The 16173-nt window shown below is 44.3% G+C and overlaps 1 protein-coding gene across 1 annotated transcript in view; it reads right to left on the minus strand.

The window, feature by feature from the left end:
- The window catches only part of INPP5A (inositol polyphosphate-5-phosphatase A), a 241090-nt gene that overhangs the window by 182201 nt on the left and 42716 nt on the right, over window positions 1–16173 (minus strand). Inside the window, exon 2 of the mRNA XM_072129441.1 lies at window positions 7011–7052. Within this exon, the coding sequence (XP_071985542.1) occupies window positions 7011–7052 (42 nt within the window). The remainder of the gene's footprint in view (window positions 1–7010; window positions 7053–16173) is intronic.

Raw genomic sequence — 16173 nt, forward strand, 5'->3', positions numbered from 1 at the left:
AAGTCATTGCTGAGACATCGGGGAGCAGGAAGCACAATGCACATACAATGAGCGGTCGGGGGAGAAGTTCTGCATTTTAAGGGGTTCTCCAAATGGCCAACATTAAAACTTAAGAGACATAAAAGGGGCTACATGAACATTGTACAGGGCGACCCGGGACACTAAACCATGGCTCCCTCCAGAATAAAGTTAATATAATTTTAAGCAAAAAAAAAAAAAAAAAATTATTTCAGAATTCTACACTGGGAACGAAAAAGAGAAAAGGGTTAAATGAAGAAATTCAGGTTCGGCACATATATAAAACCTCATACACATGTATTACATATAGGGGGTGCGCATATAATAATGAGTGTCCTCCTCCAGCTGCCGAAAACCAGCTGGAAGCCGGAGGTTACAGGAAGTGCCGATTCCTGCTGCCGGCAGGTCACATGACCCACCCCTATCGTGGTCAGGCAGACATGATTGGGTAAGAACAACATGAGAGATCCCATTAGGGTCTTGTACTAACCCTAGTAAAGTTTGTAGTCATCCCTTTAATATTAAAAGGAAATTTACCATCAGACAGAACCCAGAAATCCATCTCCTCTCTGTACACCACCGACTATTTTCTAAAACATAGTCTATTATAATACTTTCATTTCTAAGCCAATTATCTGCAGGGGTCACACGGGGTGGACTGGTCTCGCGAGAATCCCTGCACATCGAGCCGGTGCTGTGGCTTTTAGGAGCTCTGCACACGGGTGCACAGGGAGGGGCCAAGAGCAGTCTCAGCTCCTGGGGGATCACAAAGGCTACGCCACACCCCAAGGAGCCTTTGCAGCTAATTAGCATATAAATAAAGTGTGAAAAGAGATTTTAGAAAATAGTAAAAGTTGTAAAAGGAATTCTATTTGGGGATCTGCTGTCTGAACCTCCTAAGTAGATTCCTTTACGTTCACTAATCGCATCTGAAATATTCTATATATATTCTGCTTTAAAGGCTCATTACATTTTCGTAATTTGTAGCCTGAAGGTTTGGAGGTTTTCTGCAGCTTGTTATGGCAGAGCCGCTATAGGAGCACAATCATTAGTTCTGTGTACATGCAGGGAACTCCCGGCAGCTTCCCTCATCCCAACAATTACATGTCTGTACAATGTATAATATACAGAAGTGCGGGAGATTTAGGGGGGCGCCGCGATGGATGGAAACCGGAAATAAAGGATCATATATTCACTCAGAAAACAAAACGCCCTTTTATAATAACCCACAGACCAGGTCTGGGCGTCTGCAGCGGGTGATGCCAGGGAGGAGACGTGCACATGCCTTGGGCAGTGGTCAGACACCAGAAATCAAGCATTGGGGGAAGAGATGCCTTATAGCCCCCCAAGCGCCAAGTCAGCAGGGGGTTGGGTGGGTGCAGGGGGCCGTGCTGGGCCGGTGCAGGAGGCGTGGCTGGGCAAGTGTAGGGGGCGGGGCAGTTGCAGGGGGCTGGGCAGGGTGCAGGGGCAGGGTGCAGAATGGAGGTCTGAGCTGCGCTGTCAGAAAGAAAGACCTCAAGGACTAGTAAGTTCACCCGGTCACGTCTATGGACACCAGGTAGTGATACACAAATAACATAAGAGCCTCTTACACCTTATCACTGGAGAAGTGGTCCTGTCTGTGAGGAGAGCCCGAGCGAGGCCTACGTGTATATCTTGTATACCTTTGGATTACAAATATTATTGCGCAATACTTAGGGTGCACCCCCCCCCCTCCCCAACAAGGGACCGATCCAGAAAACGTGTTGTTAAAAGCACTTGTACCCATCACCACTAGGTAACTGTGGGATGTGGGGGTAAAGTGTTTGTTGTATTATTTCGGTTATACATTGTTGCACATTTCCTCAGGTCTCACTTCCTTTTGTTACTGAGTAAACATTATCCTGAGAATTTAGAGCGCTGTTTATCTGGGTGGCACCGTGGACCCGCTGAACCGGTGGGCCGAGCCCTCGTACCTTACAGAACCACATTTTGGAAAACATTTATGGGTTCTGAATGCGGGAGTGGAATCTTTTAAAACTTTGTGTCATGATGGATCGGTACCAATCCGATTCTAGAGGAGAGGGGCTTCTACCATCACCATAGAGAGGGAACGGTACCGATCCGATACCACGAGGAGGCGAGTTCTAGAGGAGAGGGGCTTCTACCATCACCATAGAGGGGGGTTCTGGGGTTCTAGAGGAGAGGGGCTTCTACCATCACCATAGAGGGGTGTTCTGGGGTTCTAGAGGAGAGGGGCTTCTACCATCACCATAGAGGGGGATTCTGGGGTTCTAGAGGAGAGGGGCTTCTACCATCACCACAGAGGGGGATTCTTTACTGTAAGAGCAGCGAGACTCTGGAAATCTCTGCCGCAGGATACAAGAGCATGGAGAACAAAACTATCACATGTTATACAAAGAAAACAGAACAAAACAAATCATCTGTGTGTTATATGACTCCCATATTGGATCAGGAAGAAATGATTCAGAATTTTTGGGTCTTCCTCAAGATCAACATTGTAGGATTTATAGATTGGACCTGAAGGACCCGAGTCTTTCTAACCTCATTTATTACAGAATTATTTACACTCCATAATAACGACCTGGAATCTTAATGAGGATTACAAAATACTGATTACCCAGGACCCCACATCCGGTCAGTGCCCCCTCCTATCAGGACTGAGATATCAGGGTCATCAGTCACGTGGCCCGTTAGCTGCTCCGTTCCATTCTAATGAACAGAACCAAGTTGCAATACTACTATACGCCTTTATCTCTCTTTCTATAGTTTATAGTCTCTTCAAACAGCGGAGGGAACACGCTTTTCCATCACCATATTTCTCATTCATCTCAAAGGAAATCTCCCATCAGAATCCATCCTGATAAACCAGGGACATTTCCCCCACCGGGACTGTGGAAATGATCATATATTTTCTATCCATGACCTCCATCCCTCTAAAATAATTTTTCATTATGCTAATGATCCTGATGGGCTCTGGTGAGTGTTAGCGGAGCTGTTGCAGCTTCACAGGTTGTTACACTGTGCAGGAGCATTTTCCCACTGCCACTGTGTGAGATTACAGCAGGCAGTGAGGGAGACCATGAATAACAAATCTAAGATGATACAAGACTCACAAGGCCTGGATCTATGAGTAATGTCCCTGGTTCATCATGATTGGTAGATTTTTCTTTAAAGATAAGGTACATAATATATATATTTTAAAGCCGGACATCCCCTTTAATGGCTCTAGCCACACATGTCCAGCCCCTGTGCCTTCTCAAGTCTGATGTGAACCCGAACCTAAGAGGAGGCTGCAGCACATCCCGGAGTACAGAATACGCCCTTGTTTGCCATTCGTTACTCAGCAGAGAACAAACAGATGTTGGCACAACCCGGCTCTCACACCCCAGCCCGAAGAGGGGATCCATGGGATAGCGGTTAGGGAAGATTAATAGGCTCTGAGCAAATCTAATCCCAAATACGTCAATATCATACGAGCCGGGTTAACCCTCTCCAGATGTACAATGGAGAAAAGTGCAGCAAATACACCTGGAAAGACTCTGCTACACGAGAAACCCCAGCACATTAGAACCCAACGCGGTTCAGATTTTTAAAAATTGTTCTTGCTTTTAACTGTCATAGCGCAAACGCTTCTCCCCCATGGATGAAATGTTGTAAAATTGTAATCTACGAAACGCATTGTTGAGAGCTTAAAATATAGTGAAAAACTGAACTCTTCTTTGGATGATGGGGGGGTGGGGGGGGGCAATTCTCCCCAATTTTTAAATATGGCATCAGATCTTATAGTCTAAAAACATAAGTTCTAGGTACTTGAATAGGTAAAGCATTAAGGTCTAGAGATAAAAGCGGTAATTATACTTCTTATAGGTAAATGTGTTCTTCTTCATAACTTCTAGTGCAATACTAAGAGCGTCCTGGACCATTCAGACAATCCATGTCAGGACCTTAACATCCAGAGACGAGCTGCACCCAGGATGGGGACATACGACTACCATGGACATTAAATATTCCTGGAGTCCTTAAAAGCAAAAACTGATAAATGATATGGTGTTAATGAATATATCGGCAAACAAACATCCGAGCGCCTCGCCGGGCTCCCGGATGAGCTCCTTGCCGGGCTCCCGGATGAGCTCCTTGCCGGGCTCCCGGATGAGCTCCTTGCCGGGCTCCCGGATGAGCTCCTTGCCGGGCTCCCGGATGAGCTCCTTGCCGGGCTCCCGGATGAGCTCCTTGCCGGGCTCCCGGATGAGCTCCTTGCCGGGCTCCCGGATGAGCTCCTTGCCGGGCTCCAGGATGAGCTCCTTGCCGGGCTCCAGGATGAGCTCCTTGCCGGGCTCCAGGATGAGCTCCTTGCCGGGCTCCAGGATGAGCTCCTTGCCGGGCTCCAGGATGAGCTCCTTGCCGGGCTCCAGGATGAGCTCCTTGCCGGGCTCCAGGATGAGCTCCTTGCCGGGCTCCAGGATGAGCTCCTTGCCGGGCTCTCGGAGAGAAGATCTTCCTTACCCTAAAATACATCTCGCATCAGTTTAGTGATGGTAAATGTGTCCCAGTACAACAACTAATGACATATCAGCTTATATCTTAATGACCCACTTAAATATTAATTAAGCTTACTCCTGGAAAACCCCTTTAAGTATAAAGGTCTGAACTCTTACGTCATTGTAAAATTTTTGTTTTTCTTGTCCAGGTGCAGATTTATGAGAGAAAACATTAAATTTTTATTTTAGTAAATGGTCGCATCAAAATGGGCAAAAAGTAGAAAGGTCTGAAGACTTTCCAAAAGCCACAATCCATATGGGACTTCTTATCTACTGGTCCAGCTGTTCTTCGTTTGCTTCATAAGACGTCCTAAATAATATATAATGCAACAAGTGACAAGAAGCTCAGCGAGAGGAGACACAGATGAAGGTGTCCAGTCACCTGGAGGATTAGAAGCTTATTGTCTGGCGATGGGGGGGCATAAACACTAAGGACGCTGCCGGATCCAGGAGGTTTCCGTTTACCCGAAGGCGATTCCATTATTTTAATTGGTAAAAAGTTATGCAAATACTGAAGCTCCGGTCACATACAACAAGCAGTGGAAAAAGCACCGAGCTCCAGTCCTGATGGAAAATCCTCTGGTTTACGCTTGACCCTCGCTATGCTCCGTATACATTGATAAAGCCGAAACTTGTGGAGCTTTTTCCATTGATCTTTTGGCATTTTGGAGTTTATCTCGGAGCAACGTTACAAGACTCCACGCAACGAACATGTTATACACCGGAGACAAAGAGTTCCTTCATTAAAGCTGCGCTTGGAAAGAATGGATGGGAGAATTATCACACAAAAATGTTTTGCCAAGGGCTTAATGTGCGTAAATTTTAAAGAACACATTAAGTAGCTATTTACCCTCCGAGGGCAGGGGGAGGGTGCACACAGAATAGCTCTATACGGAGACACAGGTCTAATGCACCTCCATGTCACCATGACCTGGAACATGGGACAGACCCGGATAATTTATAGCTCGTCTCCAAGGGAACCTGGAAGAGATTCTCTTATTTGGGAATGGAAGGCAGAGCGGAGCCGCACACCCGGCTCTTACTATTGTGTCTTCTCCAGCAATTACTACATTAATACATCCACACAGAGCTGCAGGCGAAAAGAAAATCACGCTTTAATTGGAAAAAAAAAATTTGCTTTAACCGACATATCCGAGGATGGAAAATCCATGCACATCCCGTATCTCTACCGCAGAGCTCGAAACAGACGGAACATCAAATTCAGGAAATTATCTAATGGAACCATAGCAGTTCTCATTCTGGCCACTAAAAATGTTATTAGACAGAAGACTCCGGCTCTGTAGGAGAGGTGTTTCAGCACATTTAAAACCAGTATCATAGAAATATAGTTTCAAGAAAACCTTTTAAATATATTTGATTATAAAAATTAAAAAAAAGGTTTCTTGACTTTTCCCGGCACCAGCCCCTAGGAGCATGTGACATGTCTGAAAAGTGATCCCCTCAACTTCACCCAAGATCTAAAAAGCAAATCTAAAAATCAGGCAAGAAAGCAGCAGAAATATGTACAAAAAAAACTACATTGAAAACAATAAATCAGAAATTAAAGTAAATATAAATTAGTAGCTGGGTTAAAGGGAACCTGTCAGCAGAATTGGACCTAATAAACCACTAGCAGTACTGTATATTGTCCAGCAGCTGACCCAGTAAGATGGGATCATTGAGAAAATCTACTTTGAAATGAGATGCAATTTGGTCGTATAAAGTCAAGGAGGCGGAGATTTTAACACTGAAGTCAAGCATGATGTCAATCAAAGAGGAGGAGGTGTTCAGAGCCCCCACCGTGACTTCAGTGTGAAACTCTCCTCCTCCTTGACTTCATACAATCAAATTTACATCTCACTTCAGAGTAGATTTACAGGATGATGCCTCCGCACTGGACCATGAAAGAAACAATAACTAGACGTTGTCTGACAATATTCTCATAGTGGTTTATTAGGCCAATTGCAGGTTCACTTTAATAGTCATGAAACTATGACTAATTACTAAGATTTGGACTTGGTAACATTCATGCTAATCTTGTTTAACCTAAACACCGGTTTTTCTACATCTGTAGCTTAGACCTTGTATTACTACTGCCCGCAGAAAATTGTGGGCATGTGACCTTTGCCAAGCGTGAAGTAATCCTGCCTGTGATAAGTGATCTCTACAGAACAGGAGGCGTCCGCCTATTATTAGGACCAGTGTAGCAAAGCTTAGATTCTTAGTTTGGTAACGGACAATACGTCTCCTTGTTCATAAAATTGCTCCGTATAATTTTAACCTACATTACATGATACATAAAATTCATAGCAAAGTAAAAGACAAGTGCACAAAAAAAAACCTAAAACACATTTACATTTTCACACAAACAAAAAAAAAATATTTTAATTTAAAATAAATAATAGTTTGTACATGAATTTTATAAAATAATTAGGTCGGGAAGTTTCCTACCTGATAAAATTCTCGGAGCCAGTTCTTTTGAAGATTTTCTGTCTGAAACAAAAAAAAACAAAACAAAAAACATTTTAAGTAAAAGGAAACACCAGGAGTTTTACCATCATGACATTTGGTTTTACAAGATTTCCTACAATTTAATAAAACAAGATCACGTGACGGCAGGTTGTATCTGAGGAGGTGAAGTAGGGGACGCGCACATCACAGTCTTTAATTACGGGAGAATTTTTCTGCAAAGGTGAATGTGGGAAAACAACAACTCGAGCAGCGCGATACTTGGGCCGAAGGTTTTTGATTTTATACATCGCCTTCTGCAATAAAACTTATCCACTGAAAACATTTTTTTAAAAATCCCCAAAATAGTCAAAGCAAAACTCGCTGGCCGTGGTTGCAGCGCATGCGCACGACTGTCCAGCAGCTGAGAAGAGAAGTGGACGGCCCCCCCCATCATCTGCAGACACCACAACAAGGGGAAGTCGCCGAAAAATCCTCAGGGGCTTCTAAATAACTTTACCTAATACAGCACTAAGCCAACTATGGCCTGTACCCAACCACTCACCTCCGACGGCTTGTGCCATCAATGGACAACTACTGAGCAGCGATGAGAGGACCCAAACCACAATGTTTAGGATTCGGGTCACCCCCTGCTGGTGCCGATTGCAGTTATTATCTATTTAAATGGCGCTGGCAAACCCGCCGGCGCATGCGAGCCACCCTCTGCTTTAGGATTGCCGTTGTTCGTGACGTTACCCGGGGAGTGATGATCCTCTGGAAAATGGCGTCGCAGTGGTTACTGTATGGTAGGGGCGAGTGTTCAAGTTCGGTACCCGAAATAAACCTGTATGGGTCTGATCATCCCTACTACCGACTCCATTATTACTCCCTACTCTACTTATTATGATTAGTAGAACTTTGCCTCAAATAGTCTATTATACGGTTCACTCCGCTTGACCCGCACAGTAGGAGACCGCGTAACATGGGCCGACCATCCGGCCTACGGAGAAAGCCAAGAAGAGCCGGCACAGATCTATGCTAGTCATCTCAGACCAGAAGATATTGTTAGTATCTTAACAAAACTCTCCCGAGAGACAACCCAACACTAAAAATACAGGCAGACACAAATGCAGACTTTAAATTGCGAGTTTAATAAGTTTACGGGGGTCTAAGCTTTAGATAAATGTTGTATACATCAATAACACAGCGAGTTCACATCAGGAGTCGCCACTATGCGAATTTACCAAGACCCAGCGAGAGGGAAAACTACTAAATACTGTAACATTTTTCTGTTCTCTCTTAATTGCTCGGATAAACCCGGTCACACAGCCCCCCTACACTCTCCATGGACTTCTCTACAGCGTGACACTTCTAAGACTTTCAACTCTGCAGAAATTGTATAGAGAAATAATTCATCACGGAGAGAGGGAGGAGGAAGAGCCGCCACTATTTGCCAGGGTCACATTCATGGTTGGGGGTGAAGTGCAGGAACGGGAGGAGTTCGGAGCAGGCAGCACCGGTCCATACAGTTACTAATACAGAACAAAGTCCTAATGAACCCTATGAAGTTCCATACAACAACCACAAATGGGTTAAAAGCCAGAACAGTTCCAGAAGTCTTCCCAGAAACCGCCCGTCTCCTCGCCGCGGACATTGCTCTGCTCGTTACATCCACAGAATATAAACACAATGAAACATGACATCACGCGGCGTCTGAGATAAATCCTAACGTAAGATGTGACAGGGACGGCTCCCGCAGCCGCTGGATCCTCACCAAGTGTTTCCTAGCCCGAGGGCATCTCCAGAACATTAGTTCTTCACCAACTTGGCCCAATTCCCAAATAAACCTGGGATTAACTTCAGCCTTTCAGAAAAAGTGCAGATACTTAAGACTTAAAAAACATCTTTAACACGGGGGGGTTCAGGATTATTAACTGGTAATCACCACAATCCGGTCACAAGAACCTCCTGGTACATAAGAGGTAAGAGGGGGCAATGCTCTCAGTGCAGGGGCTACTTCATGTGGAGTCAGGGAATGTTTCAGGGGGCAATAGACAAGACTTGGACACTTTTTTTTTAATGACCCTTTGACCCCCATAAAAGTGATGGGTTTTCTATTGCACGTCACCAGCTCCGGATTTCTGTGCAGTCCAAGTGTACAGTGTAACGTCAGGTGAAACTGAAGACTTTAAGGACGAGGCTGTCCCTAAGGACCCTAAGGCACCCAACATGCAACATTATCTGTATATTGGATCCTTAATAATAATCTTTCTATGGCACCGTCATGTTCCGCAGCGCTGTACACATCATGGGGGACACATACAAAGAACATAAGACAACTCGTTTTTCTTGGCCTTGGAGAGTTTCAGAGTTTGCACAACAGTTTCCACACACAACCCGGGGCTGTAATTATTTGAATGAATAATTAGTTTAATGACTAAGTTATTGTTCTCAGACCACCAGGAGCTCAGCACAAAATAGTAGAGCTCGTGTCATGAGCCCTCCCTGCCGGATCCCCAAGAGACGCCCCCGACACCGCTCCGAGTGCCCCAATATGGCTCCAAACACAGGAAGTTATGGAGGACGCGGGAACAACCCCCAATGGAGTCGTTCATAACGTGGGTGTTCTGCCTCTACGATCTTCTGGACACGTGACCCACCGGCAGCCACAGACACAACCCTCCAAGCAGGAAGACGATTGGATGAGTCTACCCAGGACATTGGGACACAACTCCAAACCCGTGTCCGGTAACCGGTAGACACTGGGGTCCAGCGAGGAGGCGTGGCTACCGTAATAAGCGCAGGTTAAGGCTCCGCCCCCCTGACTCACCGGAAGAGCCACACGACTATCGGCTGCAGTGGATTGTGTGACTGTGGTGGATTATAGCAACGGAAGTAGTGCAGTAACTAGGGACCCGTTAGGGGATTGCACTTACACCAGAACGCTTTGGATTATGTGTCCAACCACTAAGAAAAGTGATGCAGGTCACTTGTACTTTCTGCCGTCACCATTTCCTTATTATAGAATAGTTAAAGTGACAAATTATGGGTGAAAATGACCCATAATAAAGTGCCGAGTACAGAGAAGTAGCAGATAATAAGAGCCCATTAACTAGAAAGATCTAATCTGAAAGTAACGGTGACCTGTCAGGCGCCTCCTCTATAGTTACAGCTGAGAATCGCACGTATAACATGCCGCAGGTGTAGTAAGTGATGCAAGGACTCGAGAGATGACTCTCGGACGAGCCATTTACTTATCACTGAATAAACATTAACCTGGAAGATCTTAATCCTTTATTTCACCTTTGGAAATCTAATACGGCAAAGAACAAGGAGAGGAGAACGTGACGATGTCCTTCCTATAAACTCCTGCACATTGTTATTATAGGCAGATGATATCACATGACTTCTGTACACTGCAGATAGAAATCACAGATTTACCGCCTGATCGGACAAACCCTCTTAAAGCAACAGCAAAACCCAAAAACATCTATATAAAACTTAAAGGGGTCGTCCACTTTATAGACATTCCAGCAAATAATTGATATGGTTCGTGTAATGAAAAGTGATACAAATTTCTAATAAACTTTCTCTATCTATTCTTAATGGTTTTTCTAGATCTCCGCTTGCTGTCATGTAACAGGACACTTCATTCTTCACTTCCCGGTCCAGGGTCAGGTGATGCCACACAGGTGCACGGCTCGTCAGTATCACGGCTCTAATTACTCTCTGATATATAACGAGCCGTGCACCTGTGTGACATCACATGACCATGGGCCGGTGTTTATCCACAGGAAGTAAAGAATGAAGTTTCCGGTTACATGACAGCAAGCAGAGATCTAGGAAAACCATTAAGAATTGATACAGAAAGTATATTAGAAATGTGTATAACTTTTCATTACACGAACCATATCAATTATTTGCTGGAATGTGCTCAAAGTGAACAATCCCTTTAAATTTAATAGAGAGGTTTTTGGGTTTTGCTTTAATACACCATCTGCTGATTGATGTTATATATGTTATATACTGTATATTCTGTTTTTCCCATGTGTCGGGGGCTCTAACCAATCTGAGGGCTTGTCCTCAGATTTCTGCCTGAAAGATCGCTGTAACATTTCTCCAATGGAGCATAACAGCAGCTTCCGCAACACTGTCCCTTCATGTCAGCAGGATCGGCATCAGAAGCCTTTGTACGCTGCCCCTTGAGCTTCGCTATTCTATTTTAAGAATTCCATCCGATTATTTGAATAGCGAAGCAAAATATTATATTTTCAGAACAGTTTTCAGTTGATCAATTCACTTAATTATCATAACGACCCTTCTGCCGTGCCAAGTGCAATGTCCATGAATGCAATGGGGAAGCATATCTGAGCCCGGCTCATAGTCCGGAGGTTATATCCCCCTGGACACTACAATTCCCATCATCTCTGATGCAGAACTGCAGCTTATTGTCAGGTTTCACTTCTAGGAGACGGATCGGCCATAGTCATGTGACATTGTCTTACATGGACAGTTAATTAGCCCATGAGATCCTCCCCCTATGACCTGTGACCTATGACACCTCAACCTTTATGTTTCAGGCGGCAGATTATATTACATAGATCCAGAACCTGTTTCTGAGCCAGAAATGAATGTCCCTTCTACCCCTGACAAGTCTGCTTGTGACCAATGAGGCAAAAAACAAGTCCCCTGCATGTGGAATTAAGGTGTCCAAATGTTCATGTAAGGAGCCCAGTGCTGTGGTAGGGAGGGACTGATCACCAGATCTCTCTCAGGTCCTGCCTTCAAAATGGCCACATCTGTGTCTATGCGCATAACTGCATGAGGATGGGTTAGAGATGGAACAGAAAGCCAAGTGCCAGCCTCTTATAATCCAACATGAAGCACAGCCTTCTCCTCCCGTATATACATTCACACACACTTATGTACATGAAGTATTGTAGTATAATATAGACTCTACAGGCAGCTGATCTTCCTACTGGGCTCTGTATATCAGATCCAGCTTTCCAGGGATTGTGACCCAGCTTTTCCAAGCTGCTCCCTAGTAAATCCCCCCCTCTGACTTGACTGATTGGTGTTGTGTTGGAAAACACCAAAGTTCTACAAGGACGTATATTGTGTGTAACATTGGTTTCATGCATATTCATCCATCCGCTCACCAGGTGTTACTACCGGCTGTGTATCGGCTAGCTCCCTGTAACTTTCCAGAGGCTGAGACCTGTAGTCTATAAATATAGGGTCAGCTGTGGGTTCTGGATCTCTGTTCCGAGATTTCGTTTGAAGATATTGCCCAATTGTGAGAGCTGAGAGATTCATCTGCCTTGCAGACCACTGCCTAAGGGCACAATACATATTTCTATCCCATGCATCAAGAAAAGATTCACTGCACTTTTAAACAAAAAACCTTTTGCTGCCTTTTGTTTTTTTCAGTGTGGAACGTTACAGTCCGTTACGGCTGCTGACCTATAGGAACTGCAAGTTTTTCATCAACTCCATTTCTGAGTGTACCCCCTGCCCTAGGACCCATTATCACCTACACCAGGAGTGTCCCAGGGGGACCTGAATACCATGTGGCCTCCCTCTTGTTGCTTCACACTGCGGAGGAGGTCTACACCAGGAATGTGCTACCGTGACATCCGCGCCTAGGCCGCAACCACTAGCAGCCGGTCCCTGGTATTCAGCTGCCCCATAGGCCATCAGCGCCCCATAGGCCATCAGCGCCCCATAGGCCATCAGCGCCCCATAGGCCATCAGCGCCCCATAGGCCATCAGCGCCCCATAGGCCACCAGCCCCCATAGACCACCAGCCCCCATAGACCACCAGCCCCCATAGACCACCAGCCCCCATAGACCACCAGCCCCCATAGACCACCAGCCCCCAGGGGGGATATTGCAGGGGTCGTCTCACAATTCTAAACCGGGGGTCAGGTGGTGAGTGCGCCCCTCTCTAGGGTGGTCATGGTGTCCCACAGATCCCAATATACTATGTAATAAAGATACATAAACCACAAACTTAGAAGCTTAGGACAAGTTTCCCTGGAGGTAGACGCTTGTAGGAACCTCTAGGAATACATTGTTACCATCAGCCGACAATATGTAAACTGAACATAATCTGCAAAATATACATTTACTTATAAATATTCCGGGGTTTTACATTGTCTGATTAAAGACAATGAATGTGGGGACAAGTTTCCTCTTCCAGTCTCATCCCGGCGGATTTATAAACATCTGCACAACTTCTCCCCCCGGGACGGAGCGTTATACAGACGATTAATTACATCAATGTTTCACCAAGGGGAGAACCCAGACCCCAGCGGAAGCTTCAGACACAAGTCAGAGCTCATTGTACACCCACATAGGAGATACATAGGCTGCACAATGTATGATGCCCCTCGGGGAGCTGTCAGAATGCAACATTTATCAGCTTTATTCTAAAACTGAATTAAAGACGACATGAAATTGGGGTTAGGGTTGTAGCTTCTGTTCCAAGTTCTCGGTCACAGAATAAAAATACAAACAAAAACAGACGCTTTCCCATTTTCGGAATTGCAATTGAGAGGTTTATAGACATCGGCACCTTCATGCAATTTTGATTCAAAGTTTGAATCAAAATTTCATCAATATTTACTTGATGGCAAAAAATAATTAGTTTCATAGTACATAGATGCCTCATGCTACTATGTTAACATGAATAAATCATCACAAAATCACTAAAACAAAAATCTACATTTGAGCTAGAAATTTTAATACAGTCAGAACATTTATATTTACCAAAATACACAACATCAACATAAATGTACACTCCCTATTATGCCAAAACAAAAGCCAATGAATATTAATTCACAAGTGTTTAAAGAGAACCCACCCAAAATAAAGACTTCATTAAAACTATTATTAAAAAGCATTTCCCTAAATGGTTCCTTCCATGGCTGCAATGTTACAAAATCAGTTTGTAAACTTATATGCAACTCACCTGCCTGCATGGAGGATGGGGAGAATTAGAAGTTCATGGAGGCTGCTGTGATTTCATGTGATCAGATACATACATGGGGTACAGTTTGCTAATGTAAGGAGGCTAAAAGGACCTATGATGATGTCAACTATTTTAGCTCAAAGAAGGGGGTCAGATAGTTCTACAGGACCCTTCATGTCCTCCCATGCCCCCTTGGCTGGTCTAAAGGGGATAATAACCACAATTCCTGGCGGTTCACAGAGCATTGCGATTATTTCGTGCTTTCTATGTCAGCTTTCAGGCGCAGAAGCCCTGATAAAGGTTATAAATATATAAAAATATCTCAATAAACCAAATTAATGAGATAACAAGGGTCACTTTTAGATGGTTGTTGTACGTGCGCCATTGTATTAGCAGCACAAGAACAGAACCTTTGGTTAAAGAATTTGATTAAGAAAGGTGCAAAATAAGAACTTTACTCAGGAATTGTGTGTTTTTCATGTTACATGCAACTTTTTGGATAAGTTCTGGGTCACAGGGTTAATATGTAGTCACATTCTGTGAAGAGAATTGAATGTTCATCCTCTCCCTCCATCACGTAGAAAAATACTATACTTCATATAAGAGAAAGAGAGCAAGAGTATTCTGATAGGAGAGGGTTAACAACAAGGACATTGTTTTGTGTTATCCCTTTTCAAAATTTACCTACCCTTTCCTTCATTCTGACTGCTGGCTAAGAAGCTGGAGGGCTATAACCTTGGACCCCTGGCACATAGAAGGTTATTTTCTCTGAAAATCTAGGATTGTGTTTCTAGGTGCCAGAAAACTGCAGTTTGCACGTTCTTATATGTGCCAACTGCTTGCACAGGTATGTTACAAGTGTCCGCGCCGTATTTGTGTCGCACAATACTCATTTGTGTCACGGCTGCACTATGCCTGATGCAACAAAAATTTCTGCACCAAAAAGGGGCATTCCGGTGCTCAGCCGGACCGCACGCTACATCCATCATGAAGAGTCCAACAGAAATGTGTTGCACACCAGATGTTAATGGTGCACGAAAAAATAAGTTGGTTCCCTGTGTCAGAACATGCCCCACAATTTCTCAATCTAGCGCCCCCTGCACACTACATAGGCAAACTGCACCTAGTACAGAAGGCAGTGTTTTTGATAAATGTGGGCCATTAACTGTTTAAAGTGACAGTCCGGATTGATTTACATATAAAAACTGCTCCCGAAATTGTCACTTTAAACGTGAATCTCTTGATCCCTGGCACCAAGAAACACAATATTCCATTCATATGGAAGATGATATTGTAGGTACCAGGGATCCAAAGTTAAAGCTTCTAGAATCCAGGAGGTCTCTCATATATCCTTGGCCATAGAGGCACCACCCTGTTAGGACGTACAAGAGATGGATTTGGCAGGGAAAGGATTCTCCAGGGCACCATCATGCACAATTCATCCATTAAATTGTTTTTTATGCTCCAAGACAAACAAACAATGTAGAGGAGACATCGGACCATTTGGAGTCTTCAGTGTCAGAACGAGCGTCTTTTGTGTGGCGCATTGAGATGCAGGATACAACCTGGAGAGGAGAACAGTCTGCGCAGCCTTTTATTACAGCGGGTGCTCAGTGCAGGGAACACGAGCTGCAGGGAGTTTGGGAGGTTTATACCAGAATTACCTGGGGGAATTGTGGGGGGATTAAAAAAACATTCTAATAAAAAGATCAAATAAGTAAAAAATTCTATAAAACACACACAGATGTATATATATGTGTGTGTGTGTGTGTTTTGACATCTGGTCTTTTTGCACATTTTATTTTTGTATTTTTCTACAAGTTTCTTATTTATTTTGTCTCTTGGATCTTTAAATAATCTCATCCACAGTTTGTTGAAGAACAATCCATTCAGTTTAATTTTGTGGTTTGGAGTTTACATGGGAGCAGATTTGTTATAGTTTGGCTGACATGAAAAATATCATCTTGTGCGTGTGCGTTATAAAACTCAGAGGCAGAGAAACTTCCCCTCCTAAATCTTATACTACCGTCATGCACTGTGACAGCTACAGAGGAGTGAGAGGAGGGCACCACGACAAATCATTATGGACTTGCCTTATGGGAAAAGTTGTGGAAGCAGCACCCGGTATGGTACCGGCACCCGTCACGGTGCATGGCACAGCACCCGGTATGGCAACTGGCACCGGCAACCGGC

This window comes from Engystomops pustulosus, chromosome 11, assembly GCF_040894005.1.
Source record: "Engystomops pustulosus chromosome 11, aEngPut4.maternal, whole genome shotgun sequence".
NCBI lineage: Eukaryota > Metazoa > Chordata > Amphibia > Anura > Leptodactylidae > Engystomops > Engystomops pustulosus.